This window comes from Sander lucioperca, chromosome 6 (assembly GCF_008315115.2).
Source record: "Sander lucioperca isolate FBNREF2018 chromosome 6, SLUC_FBN_1.2, whole genome shotgun sequence".
Taxonomy (NCBI): domain Eukaryota; kingdom Metazoa; phylum Chordata; class Actinopteri; order Perciformes; family Percidae; genus Sander; species Sander lucioperca.
In genome coordinates, this window is record NC_050178.1 from 12,760,856 (window position 1) to 12,784,409 (window position 23,554).

The following is a 23,554-nucleotide window of genomic DNA, read 5'->3' on the forward strand; positions in this document are numbered from 1 at the left end:
AATATGAGTTCCCCCAGCCTGCCTATGGTCCCCCAGTGGCTAGAAATGGCTATAGGTGTAAACCGAGCCCTGGTATCCTGCTCTGCCTTTGAGAAAATGAAAGCTAAGATGGCCCAATCTGGAATCTCCTCCTTATGAGGTCATAAGGAGCAAGGTTACCTCACCTTTCTCTTCCTTGCCCGCCCAGAGAATTTGGCCCACCAATGAGAAAGAGAGAGACATCATGGCTTGCAAACAAGCAAAGTGGCAGTTGGTCAAGGCCACACCCCCACCCTCCACCTTGCCCCCCCCTCTCCTCCTCAATAGCTACAGACACAGAAATGGCACATACTAAGGAAAGCTCATTGTGGGACTGGCTCTAGCGGCTGTAATTCTGCACCAAGGCTGAATTTCGGGAAAGAGACTTCAGATACAGTATTAGGGGACCACTAAGGCCTATATAAAAGCATCCAAAAAGCAACATGTCATAGGACCTTTAAGATGTATATAACTTTATTTTTTTTATCCGTTTGTTTTGATACATGATATCTGAGCTCACCTTGTCCTTCTGGTATCTGAGGGACCTCCTTCCCAGCCGGGGACAGACACATAACCCTGTTCCCATTGACGTGACCCTCCACTTGGGCCTGCTGGCCAAATGAGCAGGTGATTCCAGCAGAAAGGTCTGGAACATTATTCACCTCCAGCAGAAGCTTAAAAGAATAGGAGAGGGAGAAGATTTAATGTGCTGAACTTTGTGCATTGGCACATGGTGAATACTGTGACAGTGCTTTCAAAGTAAAATGTAATTATCAAAGGGTTAAAGAAATAGTTCAACATTTGGGGAAATATGCTTATTTGTTTTCTTGGCACACTTATATCTAACTGTTAAATATGAAGCCGGAGCTAGAAGGTGGTTAGCTTAGCACTCCCTGTTCCAATACTAGAAACAAGGAGAAGCTGCATTTTGTTGCATTTGTCTCTGTCCAAAGGCAACACAATATGCCTATCAGCACTTCTTAAACTCAGTAATTAATACATTAAATCTTGTTTGTATAATCCATATCGAGGCCGAACTGTAAAAACGACTAAATTTACTCTAGGAAGTTACTGCTCCTGGCCAAGAAATAGTCTGGCAGACAAGCCCCTTAATCTGTTGTTTTTACACTTGTGTTTTTGTAAGGATTAAACAAACGAGAAATAAAATGTTAATTAGTGAGCTCAAGAGGTGCTAGTAGGCTAGTAGTATGTTTGGACAGTGCCAGGCTAGCCTCTTCCGCTGTTTCTTTGTGCAAAGCTAAGCTAGCCAGCTGTTGGCTCCAGCAGCATATTTAACAGACAGATAGAGAGTGGTATAAATCATTTAACTCTCGGCAAGAAAGCCAGTTAAGTGTATTTCCCTAAATGTCAAACAATTCCCTTAAAATAACCCATAGCTCCTACTGTACTTGCCTCCGCTGTGCTCTTGGCTACTGTATGAAAACAGTTGAATTAAGCTTTTAGGAAATATAATCAACCTTTTCGCAGATGCATCAGAGATGCTGACACAGTAGCTCACAGCCGCAAAAACAACTCCCACCTTTTTTTGAACATTTGTCCCCACAGTACATGTGTTTGAACCAAAATAAATAGAGTGAGTGTCCTACAGGGAGATTCAATCTTCTCTGCTTGTACTTACTGTACATGTGGTTGTACAAGGCTACTCTCAGTGATTGCTCATAAACATTGTGCAGTGGGATTGGTGTAATGATAACCAGACTCACAGGGACACTATGTGCTGAGACAGCCATGCTGTCTGGGTGAGCGATAACCTTCACACAGCGGTCAATGTCCGTGGCGAAACGGAATGTCTCCTCCGCCCTCAGACACAGATCCCTCCTCGAGCACCTGTGGAGCATTAAAAAAGTTACTAGTAACAGTGCAGCATGTTTAGTGATGAATTACATACTGAAATATCTCGACAACTACTGGATGTATAAAGTTTGTGCAGACATGCATGGTGCCCAGAGGATGAATCCTACTGACTGAATGCTGATCCTGTGCCTTTCCCTCTGGCGCCACCATGAGGTTCACATTTGCAGTTTTGAGTGAAATATCTCAACTATTGGATGGATTGTCATGAAATTTGGTACATTTTCTGGATGAATTTCAATTATTTTGGTGACATTTCATCTTGCGCCATTATCAAGTCAAAATTTCAGTTGTCAAAAAAAACTGCAAAACTAATGGCATTCCCATCAGCCACTGCTTTACTTTGTGCTTAGTGCTAATGAGCAAATGTTAGCATGCTGATGTTAAACCAAGATGGTGAACACGGTAAACATTATACCTGTTAAACATCAGCTTGTTAGCATGGCTGTAACAGTATTGTTAAATTTGTACATCAACAGCATGAAAGTAAAGCTATTAGTGAATGTCTTGTCTGAATCAAAGCTGAGGTTACATCTGTAGTGATCAAAAAGTGCTCCCTGAATCTAATTATAAAATATGGACATATATTAGATAACACATTAATTTCTAAAGCTGTGTAACACTTTTCTTTTTTACCTTGACCACAAAATAAGATTGTCCATGTTTAGATTGTTTTTGGTCATGGTCATCTCCTGTACATGGCTTTCAGTCAGCTCGGTCAGATTCCTACCTTTACATTTTTACTGTGCTTTTCTGCAGAGCACATTACACCGAGTGCACCAGTAGAATAAGCTTTAGCTCCAAGATCCCAACAGGCAATTAAAAGTAAGAAGTGAAGGGGTCGACACCATAGTGCGACCTTAAAAAAATCTTGTAAGAGAGAAGTGTAAGTAAAAGTACATTCAAAGTTATGGCAAGGGGTAGTAGAAAGGATTTTTGAAACGTTGAGCAATTTTTCCAGTTTCAAAAATGGGGATTTGTTGATGAGATTGTTTTAATGTGGTTGTATGTATTGATACTGATTTATTTGAAAGATGCCTTATATGAGTTAGGTTTGTGCAGACTCAGATAGCAACAGGCATTAAAAAGAACAAGAGTCTCTCAGCTGTAGAGTTAAATTCGCAAACTCAGAGTATTTTGGCTGTACACTATCATTTCTTTCTTTTAAATGTGTAATGCGCACAGCAAGGGGAGAGAGTACTTAATACACTATGAGATGCTGCTATGGGGGTGGCACCTCCTGAGAGAGCTCAAAGAGCACCGAGGCCTCTGCTGTAATTACAACACAATATAAAGGCGGAATGGAAACGCTGTGAGAGCTGATGCTGGCTGGGCTCCTTGAGGCAGACTAGAGCCACAGGAGTATAGACAGTCACCTTCTGATCGCTCATCAACTGAAGTGGCTCTGAAAAAAAGGACACCTTTCATGTCAGATGTTTTTCATTGCCTTTTGTTTTGCTTCTTTCATTCACCACGTTTTGTCTGATGGAGCCATTTGTTCCATTTTTGTCAAGCTTTGTGCCTGTTGAGCTACGCCCCCCCCCCACAGACACACACACACACACACACAGATAGGTGCTTTGGTGCACCATGCCAGGGGTGAGAGACCCTCGGTGAGAGTCATTCAGAGGCTAGAAAAAGACCCCAATCAGGATTAAATAGACAGAATAATAAAGTAGCCTCCTTCTGCAATGTGAGGGATCATGATTGACTTTGGGCTTACTTGAGGGAGCACCAGCCTATCTGTTCACTGATAAGTGAAAGGCATTAACTTAAATAAGCAGCGTAATGGGTCTTGCCGACAAAGTCAGCACTTAGGGAAAAAAAGGAAAAACAACTGCTTAATGAGGTAATTTGGATTAAGAAGAAACAAAAATGTTTCCTATCACTTCACTGGCGATACACTGAGAACTGCAATTTAAATAATGCTGATCATCGTCAAGATATTGCTCGCCGAAATGCAGACGTCATATGATGACACAGGTAAATCCCCAGCTGAGGTCAGCTTCAAACACAGCGCCTGGTTCAGAAACACAGCGTTTTAATCTCACGATTCCCCTCTGCTCCATATCGAGGTATAATGCAAGCTAACCCGGGGGTCAGATAATTAAAATGGAAGAGATAAGCTTGCTCTGTCAGGTCCAAAATGTTCCCCGGGTATGTAGAGGTGCAGTTGGACTGACAGGCTAATCCCTCCACCATTAACACCAGTCGTCCTCCCGCCTGACAGACAATAAAATCTGGTGGGCGTGTAGTTTCTGCTGTCCTGAATAGCGCTATTTAAGAGGGATCACACTATCCAACAACCACTTCCTGGTTTTCCGTTTGTCCCGCCAGCTGTTGATAATAGTGACCTCCAGGGAGCACAATATCTCTGTTATATTAAATCACATGAGCATGTGCTTAGCCTTATTTATGGCTTTCTACGAGCTGTTTGATAAACAGTTATGTTGTGGTTTTAATCCCTCGGCTGTGATGTGTGTAAGTGAGCATGGGAGAAGATCAGGGAAACAGACTCACATGTTGTACAGGACACACCAGCCACAGTGGGGGTCCCCAGAGCTCAGGCACTCAGCACATGTACCGTACTGCTCACAGGCCTCCACGGGGACCTGGGCCACCTAAACCAGAGGAAGGACAGGGAGGGTTAAAATGTGTAGCACGCAAGGAAAATGTATGGACAGCGGCAGCTGAATTGAGAAAAGGAAGCCCGATTTGGTCCTTTTGTTGTGTACATATCATACAATCTTAATTTTCAAGATAGTTTTTTTTCTCACATTTTCACTTTCACTGTATAGTGTAGATGCAAACAGGAAACACAGGAAGAGAGAGAAGGTTTATGACATGCAACAAAAGTCTCTGGCTGGAATTGAGAGAGTTGAACCAGTGTCCCAAAGGGTTAGGGTTCCCTGAATAGATCTGGTTAATGGATCTGAATCTAGATTTTGGGTTATTGTAGCTTCCAGAATTTAACATGGTTAATTCACCACTGTACAACTACCTTTCTGTCCTGCCACATTCATGCAGTTGTTTGATAAGCACATATATATATATATATATATATATATATATATATATATATATATACAACATGTGAGTCTGTTTCCCTGATCTTCTCCCATATCTGTTCTGATATATATATATAATAAAGTGAGACTGAAGTCCTATACTCTGTTTCTAAAGTAACTATGGTTTTATCAATAAAAAAAAAAACTTCTTAATTGGCAACTATTTTGACAATCAATTAATCATTTCAGTCATTTTTTAAGCAAAACTGAATTTTACAGCTATTCCGATGTGAAGTTTTGCTTCTAATCTTTGTCTTATATCAGTGTAACTTGAATATCTTCTTTGTTTTGGTTTTGGACTGTTCTGATTTATTTTTTTAAAACGGCATTTGAAGATGCCACCTAGGGCTTTGGAAATTGGGCTATTTTCTAGTATTTTATAGCCAAGACGATTACTTACCTACTTGGTATTTGTTTAAATATTGTCTGCTGAAGAAGAGTGAGCAGACTCAATCACAGGTTTGATACAGAGGACTCTATGCCCCACTCACAGCATTGTGTAGACGTACAAAAGTCACATTCCACACGCAGCCTTAGGGCGTTTTCACACATACCTCATTTGGTCCGGACTTTTGGACTTTTTAGTTTGATCCGAACCAAAATTACAGGTGTGAAACCTCCCCCGGACCACGGTCCGGATCAAAAGACCAAATTTTGGTCCGATAAAAAGAGATGGTCTCGGTCCGGACCAAACTGAACCATGGTCCGGTTCGTTTATAGTGTGAAAGCATTTTTTGGATGGTTCGGACTTTCGGACCAAATACAAGAAGCTCTGGCAGGCTCTCCTTGTGTTACAAGACCGGGGAATAGCTCCTTTAAGGAATAGCTCGGTGCTTAGTGTGTAGGCTACATGAGAGAGTGACGGTGAATGCGCTCAGAGCAGACAGCTGTCGGCTACATACATCAGCAGTTTATTTGTTAAGTGGTAGTAAACGTACAGTGTAGGTTTCCATTTGTCTCTGAAGAAATTCTCCAGAAAGAAAGTTCCCGTGTCTTGCTTCTCAACATCACAACAAAACAAAAAGAGCCGCGGCAGTAGGGGAGAGCAGCAGTCAGTTGAAAAAACTCCGACACAGAGAGAGGATACGAGAGGACGAGGAAGCCCGTCTACAAACCAATCAATTATAAGTATCTGGAGACGCAGCTCACGTATGTGATGACGGCAGGACGTAGTTTTGTCATGTATAGATCTTTAGTGCGCTTGCATAACTGCAGTGTGAAACCAAAACTTACCGGATCAAATGTATACAATGTAACAAAAACAGGAACCTTGGTCCGGACCTTGGTTCGGACTTTCAGGTGTGAAAACGCCCTTAGTCCATCTTAAAAATTGCAATAAATATGCAGTTATATCCTGAGAAGAGATAAAATATACATATATTTCAGAGGACTAACTAGGAAAGCTACTATATACTGTAGCCTATGTGTATATAATCAATTTCATCCAAAATCCAGCGAATCCCACACATAATCCAAAGAGAACTATGGTAGATGAAGTAAAATTCACTTTTACTTTGTTTGACCTGCACATGTTTAAATAATACTACTGTACAGAGGCCTTCTGATTTAAATGTAAATAATGTTATGTACTGTATAAAATGTTAATGCAAATGTCATTCTTCTGATTAAAGATTTCCAAATCTTAGTGTGACAAATGTAAAAAAAAAAAAAAAAATGGCTGCCATTGACTGGAAATAAGGTCAACAAAAGCGTGCCACCAAAACATTTTGATAAATAATAAGCAGTTCTGATGAGGAGAGACCATTTCATCATGTTGTCTATTCTGCAATATATGGAAGCCTCATCACAGCTCACACTGTGGAATATCTCCGAGGAAAACGACTTTGACACCAATTTGCAACATGCAGCATTGTGGTTCTGCCCACATGAGGAATTTTCAGATTTTTTTTCTTTTTTCTCAGATGTCAGAAAGCACATGATGTGACACTACAACTATTAGAGAAGCATTTTTGCAGCAACATTCTTATTTAACTTTTCTTTTAAAAAATCATAAAAGATGTTCTTGCATTGGTAAAGCATGACGACTTGTAGACTCCGCAATAGTAATTACACTGTTAGCACGCAGTGTAGGTTTATGCTGCTATTTTACACACACACACACACACACACACACACACACACTGACAGACAGGCAGCCATACACTCTGCTACTGCTGCCACTTCCATGCATGAATGTCTGGCAAAGCATAAGCTCTCCATTAGCTGCTGTGAGAGGCACTGCTGTCACACGGCCAGCACCACCCCTGCATACAAAACCAGGTTTGGAGCTGCACCCGGTTATTTTATACTTTGTTATTATTCAATGTCTGGACGTATGATGCAAGCAATTTCCTGATGTAAGCAATCACAAATGAAGAGTGGATTATGGATTAGAGTGTCTCTGGGGCTCCTGATAGCATAAGTGGGTGCTCTCTCAGGTCTGTGTTGGCAAAATGGATTATCTGCAGCGCCCTATGAAAGAACTTTCTCTTTTTTCCCCCAGCAGTTCAGAACCCATTCGGTGCATTCCATTAGCAAAATGATTTTGTAGTGTGGGAGGGGCTGAGGTTCTAAGTCCATATCTGACGCAGTGGGAATAATCCATGAATTGTTGTGGGCTGGAGCTCGTCTAAACTAACAAAGTTGGTCCGTGGCCGTTAGGCAGCGTGACCTTTACAAGGGGAGAGCTATGGATCTTCTGCTTTCCACGAAGAATCAAATGTGACGCTCTCGCTGCACATCTGCGTTGATTTGTTTAGTGGAACTGGCCTGAGCAGGAACGCGCTGTGTTGAATCCAAATGAAATCAAAAGACATGACCTCAGGTTTTATGTTCACAAGGTCTAAAAAGCATCGCAGCTCAGCATGTGAATTAGCATCAGCATGCATTATATTTTTTCACGTTGGTTTAAGGTGATGTTATAGTATTTTGCCTTTATTGGATAGCGACAGTTCAAGTACAGGTCAGAAGCGTCATAAAACATGTAACAAAGGTCCCCGGCCCAAATCGAACTGGGGACTCTCCGGTTATATGGGTCTTACCCACTAGGCAATTTGTAGATCTTAATAAAACACTAAATATGACAAACTATGGCCTAAAGAATTAGGGTTGAATCAAATCCTCTCTGACAAAGGTAGCAGTCCAAATCACATTGACATTTGTATTAATGCAAATTACTAATAATCCAGCCTTTAAGCTGCCTTTAATGAACACAATTTTCCACAAGCCCTGACCATCACGTCACTACTAGTCCAAACTTGGCTGTAGACCTTTTTAGACAGCAGAGATTACAGCTAAAAAGTATTTTTTTTTTGTATTACATTATATTGAGCTCTGGTGGGTATTATGGGCAAAGCAGAAACCAATAGTTACAAGTACCCACACTGCTGCAATGGTGAATTTTCAAGTGAGATAGTTTTAGGTATGCTAACAACTTAATAGTTGTTGAACTTTGTTCAGGTCACTAAGGGTTCAACTTCAAATATCAAGTATGAATACAATAGAATATGGATAGTAAACCACAAGAAAGAAAGGTAAATGAAATGCTAAATGAGAGACTGCATTGAGCCATGGAACCTACTGTTGTGCAGGTGTTTCTTTTAGTGTCCAGCCCAATGACAGTCACCATATAATATATCTTATAAATGTAATGATACACAGGAGTTGATCTAGCACACCTGTTCTCCCTCCCAACTTGTCACACACGGATGCTTAGTCAGTGGCCCTACGCATCAAAGTGTGACCCTCCACGTACCGCTCTAGTGTCAGATTTGCACATGCAGGGCTGCCTGCAGTGGCTGTAGTAATTATGACAGGAGTAAAAGTAAGTTAGGTGACGTAGTATTAGGAGACAAAGTCCATGTAGGGAGGAGGTCGGCGTGGATGAATGGGTCAAACAAACACAGGAGTTTCACCAAGGAGACCGCTGTTTGTGTCCTGTGTGAAACCAAAAGTCAACATATACTTATTTTAACTTGAGTACGTAAGTTAACTCACGTAACGTACTTAACTTACACCACATACAGAACATGCTTAACTTATGTACATAACTTAAGTAACATAACAAACTTACTTATTTTAACCCAAATCATGATCTTTTCCTAAACCTAACCAAGTAGTTTGGTTGCCTAATCTTAACCAGGTGTCGAAGTCTATCGGACTACCCAGCACATTTAAAAAATTACGCTAACGGGGTCCTGACCAAGTGTCAGTATGTGACTAATTGGAGGGGGGGGGGGGAGAGAATGTGTTGGATCAAGATATTTTATTGTGGAATGTTTTTCGTTGAAAGTTCATATTGTAGTGATGAGTTTAACTTCACAGTATAATCTACAGTAAACTGATCTATCATCTTTCTACAATCGTGGATCACTAAATTAAGCCTTCATTCTCAGTTTATGTCCTATGTACTTTAGATTCCTCATTAGTCATTCATTATCAGTAGTATTTGCTCATCAAGCTTCTGTTTGTCTTGTCTTCTCTGAGATCATTTCTTCAGGAGAAACTGATCTTTTAAAGCAAACGCAGAGACCCAATGAAATCCCCACGCTCCCGAGAGGAGGAATCTCAGTCTGGCTGATCACGCGTTGTATCATGGCAGAGTTGGATGATCACGTCCACTTTTCCAGCTTTGGCAATTACAAAATCCTTATCTTTTCACAACATCTGGGATGCCCTCACACTAATGCTCATTCTTATTATCTTATCAGTTCACTATCGCTTTAACACTTTCATCCGGATTTACTTGAACTTTACGAATGCTGTCAGATGAGCATGCAGGCTTTTAGACCCCTACACTGCTATCATCCTATACATCCTCCGCCTGGCTCTGGCAAATCCACAGCCATCACGTGATACTAACGGTCATGGGTTATCCGGTCATATCCAAGATTTTTTGTTTTGTGGTACTCTGCAAGAAAATATATGATTCTGAATTGTTAGACCCGATTGTATTATTCAGCATTAGAAAAATCAATGAGTAGTTTCCTAAAATTAAAAAAAGAAAGAAAAAGAAAATCACTATAAAACTCATGAATGAAAGAAAATGTAACCTAAGGCTATTTGTGAACTGCACAGCACAAGCCATAAAAAATGACAGATATGTGACATTTTAGAAATTAATTCTACAATTGTAGAATTTCAAGCATTACTGACTGTATTAACATGCAGTTACCTAGATCAGTTTATAGACAGTAGCTTCAGTCTGAAGATAATATATCCACACATGTGCCATGTTACATTAACTTTTTTCACTTTCTCAAAGCCTGTTACAGTAAGTGCACATGCTGTACAGCTGTGATTCCCAACCACGGGTATGTGTACCCATGAGGTATGAGTTGCCAATGGGTGTATATGGAAATAGTAGCTAATTTTAAAGAATTAGAAGATTTTATTTAGAAATACAGATGTTTCTGTAAAAATCAACAACAAATAGGATTACAAATTGGTGTGGGGCCGATCTTTAGTAGGTTATATGTATTGTCGCAATAACCAGTAAACTACCAGCTACACCTCCCACCAACCCGGGTCAAATAACACCTGAACACCATCTGCTGGGATTCAGAGTTAAGTTAAGTCAAAATTAGTTAGCAAGTGAGCAGATAAGTTAAAATATAGTTAAAAGTGCTGATAAATGGTCATAATGTTCATTGTCTGTTGTTCAATATAAACTTGACTGAACCTAATTAATAGTATAACATCCAGTTTAAAATCCATTCAAATGAGCGCATTTGGAACATGACGGATGGTGTTGGTAAACGGGTGCTTGAGCTCATCTGATAGAGCTGTGGAGTTATGTCGGTTGAAAAAAAGTTGGAAACCAGTGCTGTACAGCACTCTTACCTACAGGTGAGAGGGGGGAAGACAGACAGAGAGCGCTAGAGAGAAACAAAGAAGTGGATTGGTGGGATTTCAAACAATTATTCTACATTTTACAGAGTGGCACCTTGAGAGATTTCCCTGGAAAAAACCCTGCAGCAGTTTCCCCTTTTCTCTAAGGTTTAAAGCCTTCAGCCATCATTTCACAGACAGACGAGTGACATTCAGTGAGGTTATTGCGTGTTTGGATACTGAGCATTTCTATTCTCAGAAATCATCAAACTAAAGGCACACAGTGAGGAAAAAAGATTAACTGCTGTTTTCTTTCATATCAATAATGGTTCCCAAATGGTGTTTTGGTGCGGACACAGACACAAGCACAAGTATCCACACACACACACACACACACACACACACACACACACACACACACACACACACACACACACACGTATTCCCTCTTTTCTCTCCTCACTCTTCATCATCATGCTAACCCTGCGTGTTTCACTCGGCAGGAGACAGAGAGGCTCATTGTTATTCCACAAGGGTCGGCTGATCTCAGCCAAATCTGTCTGTGCCTCGCTCCTCATTCCACATCATTCCTGTATTGTTTGGCTCCCAGGAATCAGAAAATCTCTCATCTCTGGGATCTACTAGAAAATGTGGGAAATCTGTGAGTGAAGCCCTCTCCCTGGGGGATTCCACACTCGAGCCGAGCAAAGATGGAGAGGGAGACGGAAAGAGGAAGGCTTTACTTTGCTCCGAGCGCCTTAGTGCTACAAAGCCAAAGCTGTTCTAATATTGAAAGAAAATGCCTGGCCAAGCTGCGTTTTAGTTTTTGCTCGGTTATTATGTGTCACCGGAGGCGGAGTGAAGAGAGTAGCCGGCTATCTCCTTGAAGGAAGCATGTGTCTCCTTGAACGACCAGAGCTCATCAATAAGTGATGTTCTGTCTCTTCCAGTCTATCACACAGAAGGCAGAGCTGCCTTGATTTGTTTTAGAAGACAGTACCCAACACAATAGTGTCTCTATTCTGCCTCGCTCTTCAGATGACATCCCTTGTTTTGTAATCTTAATGCTTTTATAGATTTTCGGACTGTCTTTCAAGCTTCCAGAAAATAGTTTTGGAGTTACTCGGAAATAACTGACACAACTGCAATCACGCCAATGCCCTTTGCCTGTCTGTCCTGTGACTCTGGCTCATCACATTCCAGCAGTCAGAAGACAACTGGGAGCAGTGATAGGGGCTCTTTCTTTTGTTTTTTTTGGCCGCACTGACACCTAATCCCATTTCACAGTGCCATGCAGCTGCGCCAAAATAATCACTTGATGGGAGTTGAAAGTGATTACCACTGTTCACTCTTATCTCCAATGAGTGCAGAGAATAACGTCCAACAACAACAACAACTGCTCGCCTCTGTGATGCCGGGCCAAGTGAGGAGGAGACGAGAGGGGGTATACAGCCACACAGAAAAAAAGCCCCTAATGGTTTTTTATGGTGTGTGCGTGTGTGTGTGTGTGTGTGTGTGTGTGTGTGTGTGTGTGTGTGTGTGTGTGTGTGTGTGTGTGTCTCATGTACAAAAGATGCATGCACTGTAAGTCGATTCGCATGGATAAGTAATTAGAACAGTGGTCCATCCCCTTACACACAGCCTGCATATTTAACAATCCCTACTGTAGACATGCAGTTTGTGAATGTTTGGGAGTTGCCACATTGGAGATTGGGGATAAGTCATAATTATCTGGTCGGATTCCAAATAAATGGCATTAATTTATCATTTAACATAAATTAATGTTTTTGATTTTAAACTGTTTGCTGCTAATTCCTGAGCCATATACAATAATAAGGCTAACTGTAAAGCTGGTATTTGTGCAGAAAAAAGCCAAACATTTCTTTTTGCAATATCCTGATAAACCGGATCCAATCAAATCCTCAGAAAATAGGATTGACTTATGACTTATTGAATTATTTTTTGTATCTATATACACATGTAAATACTATATTTAGTGTTTGCTTGTACAATTTTCATTAACCCAATGGCACAAATGTTCCCATACTGTACCTTTTTCAAGTCAAGTAAAACTACCAGGGCCCTTTGCTGCATGTCATTCCCTCTCTCTCCCCAGCCTTTCCTGTCTGTCTCTCTCGCCATCACAGTAAAAACAGAAATGCCAAAATAAAATACACATAAAATACACTACATATACAGTTTCTTGCTCAAGGACGTGTCAGCATAGCGAACGCTCGCTGTCACAGGGGCATGAACTCGGGGGGGCTTTCAGCTGAAGGACCGTCTCGCTACTCACTACATCACTCTTCAGCTTAGCGTTTCTCCTGACAGCAGCAGCAAAATGAGGGTGTTTCCTCACCTGATTGTCAGACATGACATAGAGAGAGTTCCTGTCCAGGGAGAAGGCCATGTCCCGGAGGATGGGGCTGCTATCCTTCATCACGGTCACTGTCTCGTACAGCACTCCTCCCTCCAGAAGACCGTCCACTCTGATCTGTAGAGACACAGACGAATACAGAGACAGTGAATTCTAGCTGCAGGACACAGTGACTAATAGTTACTATACTTTAGTAGAGTGGCATCTGTTGTTGACTGTGTATCAATTTAGTATGCCTAGTACGCTTCCTTTTGCATCTGTATGCGAGCTGCCACTTTCCTTTTTGAGGGAAAATATTCTTTAAATATCAGCTTTATAAGAAATGAGATCATTAGCATGTTTTCAGTTTGATGACTGAATTTCAATTTTAGCTTTCTTTCTTGCTTCAAATGGTTATAAAACTTTTTTATTCACTTTGGGGGATTGCTGCAATGCCTAACACGTCTGGTCATTTCAGTACATTGTGAAGCAAAAATATCTATTCACAAGTCACCAACATAGTACGAAATGTCCTCTTGTACAAGCCATTTACATTTTTCTCAATAATGACAAATAGACATATAGTTGTAAATAAACTCGTCTCCAGTATAGCACTCAAGTAGCTTAATAACAGAGAAGCTGATAGTGAGCAGTAGCGATATGGAGATAATCAAATATCATTATATATTGCAACAATATTGTAGGGTTGACTATTGGTGCTTTAGCAAAATATTTACACAATGAGAGTTTTGATAACTAATCATCAGTAATGTGGAAACAATGACTAAGTGGGTAAAGGCAAATAATAGAACTGCTACAGTCTGGTAAGTTCAGAAAATTAAGCTATGTTCAGACCAAAAATTGGTGCATTTGCATTTGCCGCAGGGTTGTGCGGCGGTGGGAGTGTCACTTAACAAACTGCCCATTTGTGTGATGTCTTGTTGTGTTATTCAACCCCCCAACGTAGCACAAGTAGATTTGTTTTTTCACAATTACTGTTTTCCGTCAGATGGTTTATAGATCACCCTTTCCAACCGCACTTGAAGGCAGCTTTATTTCACAGGAGAGAGAGAAAGAAAGAAAAGAGACAAGCGAGACACAGCGAGTACTTTGTTGTTGCAGGAAACATTCAGCTATTGAACAAACTCCAGGCCAGTTCAGTGCTTGTGTATCATTTTTTACCCTTGTAATGTATTAAAACTTTCTTGTGGCAGCGATAAAGTTAGTGATGTTTCCTGTTTACTGTACGGGATTCTCACACCCACTGTCACTGCCCGATGTGAGTCGAGTGCAGATGTGAGTTGCGCATGCTCAGATTTAAACGGTTTACGGCATAACGTGTCATACTGAAATTTGTGAAATCCATAAAATAATAAACTTTTCTCATTACAAACAATAACAGAAGATGGAAATCATTTCAAAAACGTTTTAGCTATCTATGATTGTTTGATTGCTAACGTTAGCTCAAAACGCCATTCAAGTGACAACCTTTATTGTGTTTGATTGCTAACTTGTAGCCAGCAGTGAACGAACTTCGTTATGTAGGTCCATTTTTATTGTTTTGACATTACAGAAGTCTCTAGTTAGCAGGTTCTTGTAGGCTACTTGGTTGCGTTTCTCCAAAGGCTGAGGTCTCAACTTTTTGCCGCAGGCCCGCTGCGTTTTTTTGAGTGTGCCTCCCCCCCCAAACGCACTACCCCAATTCAAAATGAATGGAAAGACCTACATTTTTGCTGGACGGTCTGACGGCTGACACAGGCAGTGTGAATGAGGCCTAACAGCCATGATGCTGTAGTTGAGTTTTGAAACGTGTTCAGTGAGCTTAGCCTTAATTTGACTTTAGAATGACTTTCAGGCAGCAATCTTTTGACGCTTATTAAATGCAAGCATGGAGAACAGATGCCCACTGGTGAAGGATTTTCGATTCTCTTCTCCCACCTCTGCCTACAAACAAGATTTGCTGTTGCAGTGAAGCAAACAAATAAGCAGGGCTGTCTTTGTAATAAGTGGCTTACTGATGTTGGAGCTGTCGAAAGGCAGCCTTGTGAGGATGTGAAACTGTTTGTAAAGATGTAATGTGGTGAGTAAGCTGGGAGACCCTTTATTATTGCTGAAATAAACTACCCGTTAGTGTTATAACTTTTCATCTGCTTACCAAAAAGACCTCCTTGTTTGTTTGGTTTATATTGCGTAACCATGCCCAATGAGCTTTGCACCACAAAAAGACTAGGCAATGTTCCTTACAATTTTTATTTCACAAAAATACCTTGCATCATACAGTAATGATAATTTGACACTCGAAATATGTCAGAAATGTGAAATGGGGGAGAAAAGTCTGAATGAAGCAGGATAGCTAGAGAAAAAAATCCTTATTAGCTATGCAAACCCAGGTTGAAGCCCTATTTAAATTCCAGGGAGATTGGATCATTAACCATGTGATGCAATTACAGTAAAGCTGAATTAATTTCTCAATCGTATTAATTGAAATAAAAGCAAGATAATGAGGAATTGGAGCAGAGAATTGTGGAAGTGTTGCGATACGTCTGCAGTGCGATCATGCTAGTCTTCGCTGCATGCATTCTGACGCGTGAACTTAGGTGTCCTCGCCACCCAAATCATATTTGACTGCAGAAGATTTTGAATGCGTGCCAGGTCTAGCTCGCACACATGGTGGCAGAGCCTCAGCAGTCGCTCAATGGGGACAGTCAATCAATACAAACTGATTACATGATTGGATCCCCTGGGCACCAAAACTTCATCAATCAATCACGCCTCCACCTTCCTGGCAGCTGTGCCTCTCCAACCGTCAGCTCCACCACCCAAAAATGAAAAACGTAGAGAGAAAAAGTGCGTGCGTGCGTGCGTGCGTCTGTCTGTCTGTGTGTGTGTGTGTGTGTGTGTGTGTGTGTGTGTGTGTGTGTGTGTGTGTGTGTGTGCGCGCGCGCAAACTGGGGGGTACAAGGAGGATGGGGCGTCATCTTTCACATACAAAAACACTAAAGTAATGAGCACAATAGTGACATGATATGGTCTGTTGATTCTGGAACATAAGAAGAGACTGTCTCTCCCATTGGTTATTTCCTCGACACCGTGCACACACCACGCTATCCTTTGAAACAGTTATTTCATAGACAGATTTATTTTTTATAATAGAAATTTTAGGGCTAAGCTTCTTTCTCTCTCGCTCATTGTCTGGTTTCTTTTTCTTGCCCTGTCTTCTTTTGCTCCTATTCTTCCTCCACCTCCTCCTTATCCTATTCCTCCTCTCCCGTAACACTATCCCACGCAGTAATGGAGCCAGTTTACATTATTGTTTCCCACACTCTTCATTCTATATAAATAGCATAGAAAGCAGAGCATGTAAGCATTTCTGTGGTGAAACAATGTTAAAATAAAATAGAACAATCATCTAGAGACAGAGAGATACTAAGCCATGTGTGTTTTCAGTTGGGGATGATGAGGTTGACTAAGGGCCATGGGTGCAGGGATGAGCTCAGACAAATACTGACCCATCATGACCGATCCGTGGTGTTTGATTTCAGTGGATTTAAAAGTGTTTTTTATCATTTAAAACAGGGCTGGCCAGGCAGAAGCCCTCTGGGAAGTACAACAGGTCCTCAATCTCTCCTTAAGCCCCACAGCTCTATAATGGGAGTAAGGCGGGTTTAATTGGTTTTATAATGAGCCTGCTTGTAGGAAATGACACACAAACTTGCACACACACGCGCATTCCCACCTACACACACACAGGCATGCAAACAAAGACACATACACTTGCATGCAAACAGACTGCAAACTGACTCTTTTGTTGGTTGCCCTCATTAGATTTGTAGTTGTAAATTATGTACATGATTACTTGTTTGATCAATACACTATCATGGATTATTGCATATCAGGAACACACACTCAATATGCAACAATCCATATAGAGCCAAATTAGGCCCCATCTTCACTTGCTATGCATAAGTATTTATCAGGCCCCCAGGAAGTGCATTTAGCCCTGCAGCAAATATAGCATATATAATATTTGTTGAACTTCCCTCTAGCTGGGAAAAGCGATTTAAAAACCTGTGACGTCACCACAATATAAACTCTATGGGCCGAGCGGGAACTTGCGGGCGGGGCCAGCGGGAGAAACACTATTGCGCATATTCAGTGGGCCACATATCACAGAAGCTTAGAAACTTTTTTGGCGTATGTGCTAGGTAAGCAACTCTATTGAACTGAATAGGCGCCATATTGGGATCCAGTATCCAGTTTATATAATACATCCATGGTATCCATAAATAAAAACACATTGTTGAATCCTATTTGGGAATGACAGGACTAAAAACAAGACTAAAATTACATAATCTTTACAGTCTTTCACTCACGCCGCTCCCTCACCTACAGATATTTTAGGGATTAGACTGTTCAGGGGTCAGATATACACTACAAAAGCTCAGTGCGCCTTCTGTATGATCGTATATGTTAAAATTAGCTGCCATTGACCCTGTGAGTGGGTGTTTTCACAAAGCGCTTACACTTCAACATCTAGCTAGAATGTGACAATTGGATTTCAATCCACCTTGAATGCTTCTTGATTGCATTTGTTCCTAGCTATTGCATATCAAAAGAGCTATCTGATCCGACCGAAATGAAGTGACTAAGTGTAAATGGGGTCTTATTTAAGTAGTTAGGACACTTTGTTCAAAGTCAATTTAAAAATATGAACAACTATATATTTCCCCAAACACCCAGTAAACCTTGTTTAAAAATTCAAGCAGATTCCTCTTGTGTGGTCCATGTCATGTAACAGAAGAACTGAACTGATTTGCCATTAATACCACATGTTCATATGACCTCAGTGAGCTCCTCATTTCAATTTCTCTTCCCAGCTTCTCACAGCTGACGAGGATATACTGTATATATTTAACCCATGAATAATATTTAAGCAAATAATAGCATCGTCTTCCTGCTGCTGAAATTCCATTGCAGAACCTGCAATGGAATATAAACAACCCAGATTAGCATGGTTTCCACAAACAGATATGCAACCTGAGCCCATGTGCTCTTAACAAAAACAGCCTCCCTTTCTCGTAGCTGGGTTTGCATCTTAAATGCTCGGCTGCACTCTCATCCTGTGAGAGCCAAAGAAAACAAAACAAAAAACCCAGACTTCTTAGATGTCACTTGGCTTGAGTCGGGTTGGCTCCGTTGTAAAGCTGCCAGACCTTGCATGAGCAATACATTCACCCAAATGTCTCTCCAGTGAGTATTTACATATGGGGTTGATTTTGAGATTCATTTCAGGCTATGATTTTATTCATGCTGAGAGGAAGTATACATGGAAATGTCCCCGAACCCCTGCTTTTCCGCTGCAGATTGGGAAACATTGTAAAACAGATGATTACTATGTTTATGTGGTAATGGCTGTGCAATCTAAAAAAGTGTGTCCATATGTGGCCAGCTGGTCTGTGCCCTCCACATTCACCCAGCTAACCTAAACATATGGATGATGACCCAGGAGGCATGGAGCACTCATTCACATCATTCCCAATCTGCCACTCTGACAAGGTTTCATCTGTCCCTGAAGACCACTCTGACCGACTTGAACCAAACACAAAGAGGTCGGTTCATTTATTCAACAACAAACTTGTCTTCTTCAGTCTTTGCATGGGATTTTGCTGGAAACCAGTGATTCAACCTGTATGCAAACATCGTAATTACAGTAAAGTATTGTGTTTTGCTTAAAAAAACACCAAAAGTAAATAAGTCACAATTGGGCAGGAAACCACACATACATCTTCCCTAACACTGGGTAAGGGGCACAGAATGAAAATCCATGCACGACCAGATATAAAGTAAATGTACACAGACTGTGAGCAAGACATATTTTGGCAACGGCTTGACTCAATATTGTGACACGGGGCATGCAGCGACATAAGGGCCAGACAACTGGCCACCTTTTAAGGTTGAGTGGCTGTGCATATGGTCCGATAGAGGATGACAGCCGAGGAGAGCGGGCATTGATTAGCCCATATACCCATCACGGCTCTGTGAATGCTAATGAGACGAAGCTAAGGATAGAGCTGAGCTGATGCGGCTGATAACAACGAAGAGCGTTCAGGGGAGGAGGGGTCACTGAGGTGGAGATGTGTATTACAGGACAGGACTAATCATTCAGCCATCACATTAACTACAGTACAGTCACAAAGCCAAGCCTATTGATCATAGCCACTAGATACGCTGTATGTCGGCAAGTGCCCATAACTTAATGCGATTACCAACTGGGTCGGAAGAGAGGTCATGGCGTTTGTGTGCGTGTTCATGCATGTGTGTTTTTGAGGGTTATTGTTAAAAGCCTTCCAGCTGCAGCAGCCAACATTTTCAGTTTGCTCTAACCTTCAGCTGCATGGCGAGCTTCCAAGTTTTCATACTACAATTTCTACAACTTAACCACAGTCTCCTCTGTCTCTGAATGTTCACTTCTTTTCTCTCTCCTTGAGGACATGGTTTCCTGTTCTCTGTTTCCTGTCCTCCTCCGCACGCCCCCCTGTCCCTCCAATCATTCCCATTGTTTGTCAGGTTCCCATGGCCCACCAACAAAAGCAGTGGGAGGGGGACAGTGGAACCATTAATGGCACCCGTATGGTCTTCATTTTGCTGACCGCAATGCAGTCACAGTCCTCTTGTGTGTGTGTCCTTTTATGTGAGTGAGCAGGAGGAAGAAAACAGAGAGGGAAGTGAGGACAAAAACAGTTTGAGAAAGAGATGGAGCTGCTAAATAAAACTGCAGACAGAAAAAGCAGAGAGATGAACACCTTTCTACCTTTCTGTGTTATCACAAAATTGCCTCCCTTAATACCATTTACTATTTCAGCTGCACTGAGACATCTAATGGCGATCCGCTCTGAAGACTTTCACCCTCAGGTCCAGCTCCCTTCATGCAGTTATGAAAATTCTATTCTGCTGCTGCCCCTCCCCTCCTCTGAATCTCCATTCTTATGCTTTCAATCACCAAATCTCCACTTTCTGACACCCCTCCCTCCTTAGAAGCCGTGACTTTGAAAAGTCCAAGTCGTTTAGCCGTGCACTGGAGAATTTCCTCACCGGGTCAACTCTCAAGAAGCCATAATGAATCCACTATTTGCGCATGAGAGTATTTAACTAAAGCTTTATGCTGCTGGTGGGTTTTTATTTTGTTCAGCAACACTGCACCCCCTTCATATTGCAGCGTGTGCATCCTTCACAATTATATTTACCAGCACTGAGCTAATTCTCTTACAGTGATTGATCAGTAAAGGCATCAGTGGCTCACTCAAAAGCAGTGTTGAGGCAGCTGCAGGGATCAAATTTGTGATGCTTCAGTTAAAGGACCGTTTCTCCAACAGACCTCCCTCCCCAGCATGTGGAGAGTGAGATGGAATCTTTAAATATTAAAATATTACTGCAGTTGTTTTGTGGCAGGTATGACATCATTGATTTCCCTCTGAAATGGAATGCACTCTAAATATTAGTAGAAACTCAGAACATCTTGATATTGAGTTCCACAATCCTCGTCCTAACACTCATTATGTCAGGAAAGCATCCGGTTGCACTGTGTATGCCATTGTAGTCCTTCTGAGTATTACGGCGCTCTGCTGAAACTATTCCTCAGAAAATCAATTCCACTCAACACCTGTTATGTGTTTGAGGCTGCCACAGGGTAAGCAAAAGTATAATGTCATTGTACAGTGTGTTTGCTGCTCACTTACTGTACTTGCTAGGATTCAGGAGCATGGAGACATAATTCTGCTGTCCTTCCTAAGTGGAAAAGTGAAATGGAGTATGGTACTTGGGGAAATGTGTTTGTAATCTTATACGGTAGATTTAGAACCGAATAATACTAACCATTTATTTACAAATCAAACTACAATCTACTCAAACCACATTTTGAGTCTCTTTACCGATTTGAGTTGTTTTGTTCAGTTCAGTCAGTAGTCACTGTCACTTGTCAGTAGTCACTGACTGTGATTCACTGTTTTTTTTTCTCCAAAATAAGTGATCACTTCATCATTTACTGTAAATGCACATCAGTGAGCCATAACTTAACTCTTCATAATGCTACAACCGTATGGCACTGCTTTTTACTGTGTGCAGTTCAGTAGCGATGTCAGTCTCTTTCTGGTTCAAGATTTTTTTCTTTCAGGGCATAGAAATGCACCGTTTATGCGATTATTGCTCAGCAGCCACCTGTCTGCTACAGAATTATTGCATCATGATTGTTTATCTTGCTTTTGCAGTCGTTTAGTAACCCAACAGGTAATACATTAGCTGTTAGGTACATACAGTGGCTAAGCTGACAGGGGAGCTCTAATGCTAAAAGCTACTGATTTGGTCGGTGACAATGGCATCAAAGATTTGTTTGTACATGTACCAAATTCACCTCTACTCTCTCCACCTAACCAAGCTTCTTTCAATGTGTGTTCATGTTTATTAAAATGTTATGTATCTCAGGGTCTGCCTTCTGGTTTGTGAGCTCCGGCACAGTCTTTGTCACACTTGCTCAGAATTTATTGTTTGTCACACCACCAAACTCATTATTGTTGCAATAAATGGTTAAAACCTTGATGTGACTGCTAACGAGGGGAAATTGTGCCATCGGCACCAATGAAAGTTGTATCTACCAACACCTCCTGCCTTGAGACTGGAATAGATTTAAATAAGAATCAGTGAGATAATGGCTTTTACCTGGATTCACCTCATTAGCGTGCATGCATACAAAGTGTAAAAGCCCCTTTTGTATTCAGCCCAGAGCTACCTACAGGGTTAGGGTGGTCATATTACTCAGCTAAAATCAATGACCTAAGGCAACAAAACTGTGACAGGTGATGATAGAAATATCCTGTTATATATCTGGACTAGGAGTAGCCTTATCGAGAGACGTTGATGGACTCATCCATATGGTGCATGGAGCCTGGATGGTGAGACTGTTGTTTATCCCTGTGACCTTTCACCCCAGCTACACCATTCCTGTGGCAGGCTTGACCTTTGCAATGGCCCTGCTGCTGGAATGATCCGCTGATGGCATTTATTGTCATGCCCCATTTCCACTCAGCCTGTCCATTTGGGGGTGATGGAATAGGATTCGAGAGGTGACCCCAGTGCTCCTGGAGGCTCCTGGGAGTCTGAATCATGGCTGCTCGTTCTCTCAGTGTAATGACAAACTCTGGCCTTTAGACACTATGCACTTAGAGCAGTAATGACGGATTCCTTATGCTCCTAACCCAACCTTTCTGCTCAATTCCTGAACACATGCAAAACATACATTTTGCTCTGTTTTTTACTGATCTAACTTCTCTTTCTTCCTAAATATATCCCTTTTACTTTTTCTAACTGAAGATCTAAGTATTTTTACCTCCCTTTGCCATTTCTCTGTCTTTGTCTCACACTGTCCCAGATTCTTCTCTTTCTCTTTCTGTCAGGCTATCTTGTCTTTTTTCCCCGATGGCTCATCCAATGAAAGAGCTGCAGTGATGCTATCTGCGCTCCTAGTCTGGACCCATGTGTGTGTGTGTGTGTGTGTGTGTGTGTGTGTGTGTGTGTGTGTGTGTGTGTGTGTGTGTGTATGTGTCAGACAGATTGCTCCTCATAAGACTGAGGCCCCCAGGCTAATGTCACAACAGTCCTCTCACACATTTCCTCAGTCAGCTGCATGCCTGTACGACAGTGTGCAGTAAGCAGAGCCAGAGGTGCTACCAAGTCAATCCAGTTAGATTAAATATGAGCCTTATAGGAACTTGATTATGAGATATCATTACAGCATGCATTTGAAATCAAACATGATGGACAATGAGTTAAATCAACTTTATGAGCCCCTCAGAAAGAGGTCAATGAATGTCTGTGGGTCTACATGTATAGCTGTGAAAGAAATCACTATGGTGGATGATGCATTCCTATAAATGCCTGTGTTCTGTACATTTTCTGCATGTGGCATCACATCTATAGCGTTCTTTTGTTTGCTTGCTTTGCTTTGTTTGCCTGCCTTATTGTGTTAAAGTTGTTGTTCAGTGAGTTTCAAACATACATCGATACATCATTGTTAGGCATGCCAAGGAGCATTAAGGGGTCAGTATGCTGTAAAGTGCTTGTCAGATTGCCAAACAGCGTCTGAAACCCCACTCACACCTTTCTGATTTTTGTAACTTTATGAAACCGACAATTGTTGTTTCCCACAAGTGTTTCCCACGCATAGTCTAACGTGTGGCGATGCGCCTCACTATCAACACCGGCCGCCGCACATTGCGTTTCGTTATTTATTTATTTTTTTTTAAACGCTATTTAAAACACGTTCTTCTGCATTTCCTTTCCCTGCTCTCCTCCGTCTCTCTGTCACTTGTGTCTCGCTCACATACACACACAGCTCCTCCCACCATGCGGTGTTTGGTGT

At 41.5% G+C, this 23,554-nt stretch overlaps 1 protein-coding gene across 2 annotated transcripts in view; it reads right to left on the bottom strand.

Annotated features, from left to right (window-relative positions):
- LOC116051497 (plexin-A2-like) overlaps positions 1-23,554 on the bottom strand; it is a 95,952-nt gene that overhangs the window by 46,438 nt on the left and 25,960 nt on the right. For both annotated transcript variants that reach the window (XR_004897563.1, XM_031301964.2), the window contains exons 4-7: positions 13,147-13,281; positions 4,411-4,511; positions 1,743-1,866; positions 539-692 (exon numbers count right to left, since the gene is read on the bottom strand). Coding sequence is in view for 1 of the 2 variants with exons in the window: in XM_031301964.2 (XP_031157824.1) it covers positions 539-692; positions 1,743-1,866; positions 4,411-4,511; positions 13,147-13,281 (514 nt within the window). In the remaining variant the exon portion in view is untranslated. The remainder of the gene's footprint in view (positions 1-538; positions 693-1,742; positions 1,867-4,410; positions 4,512-13,146; positions 13,282-23,554) is intronic.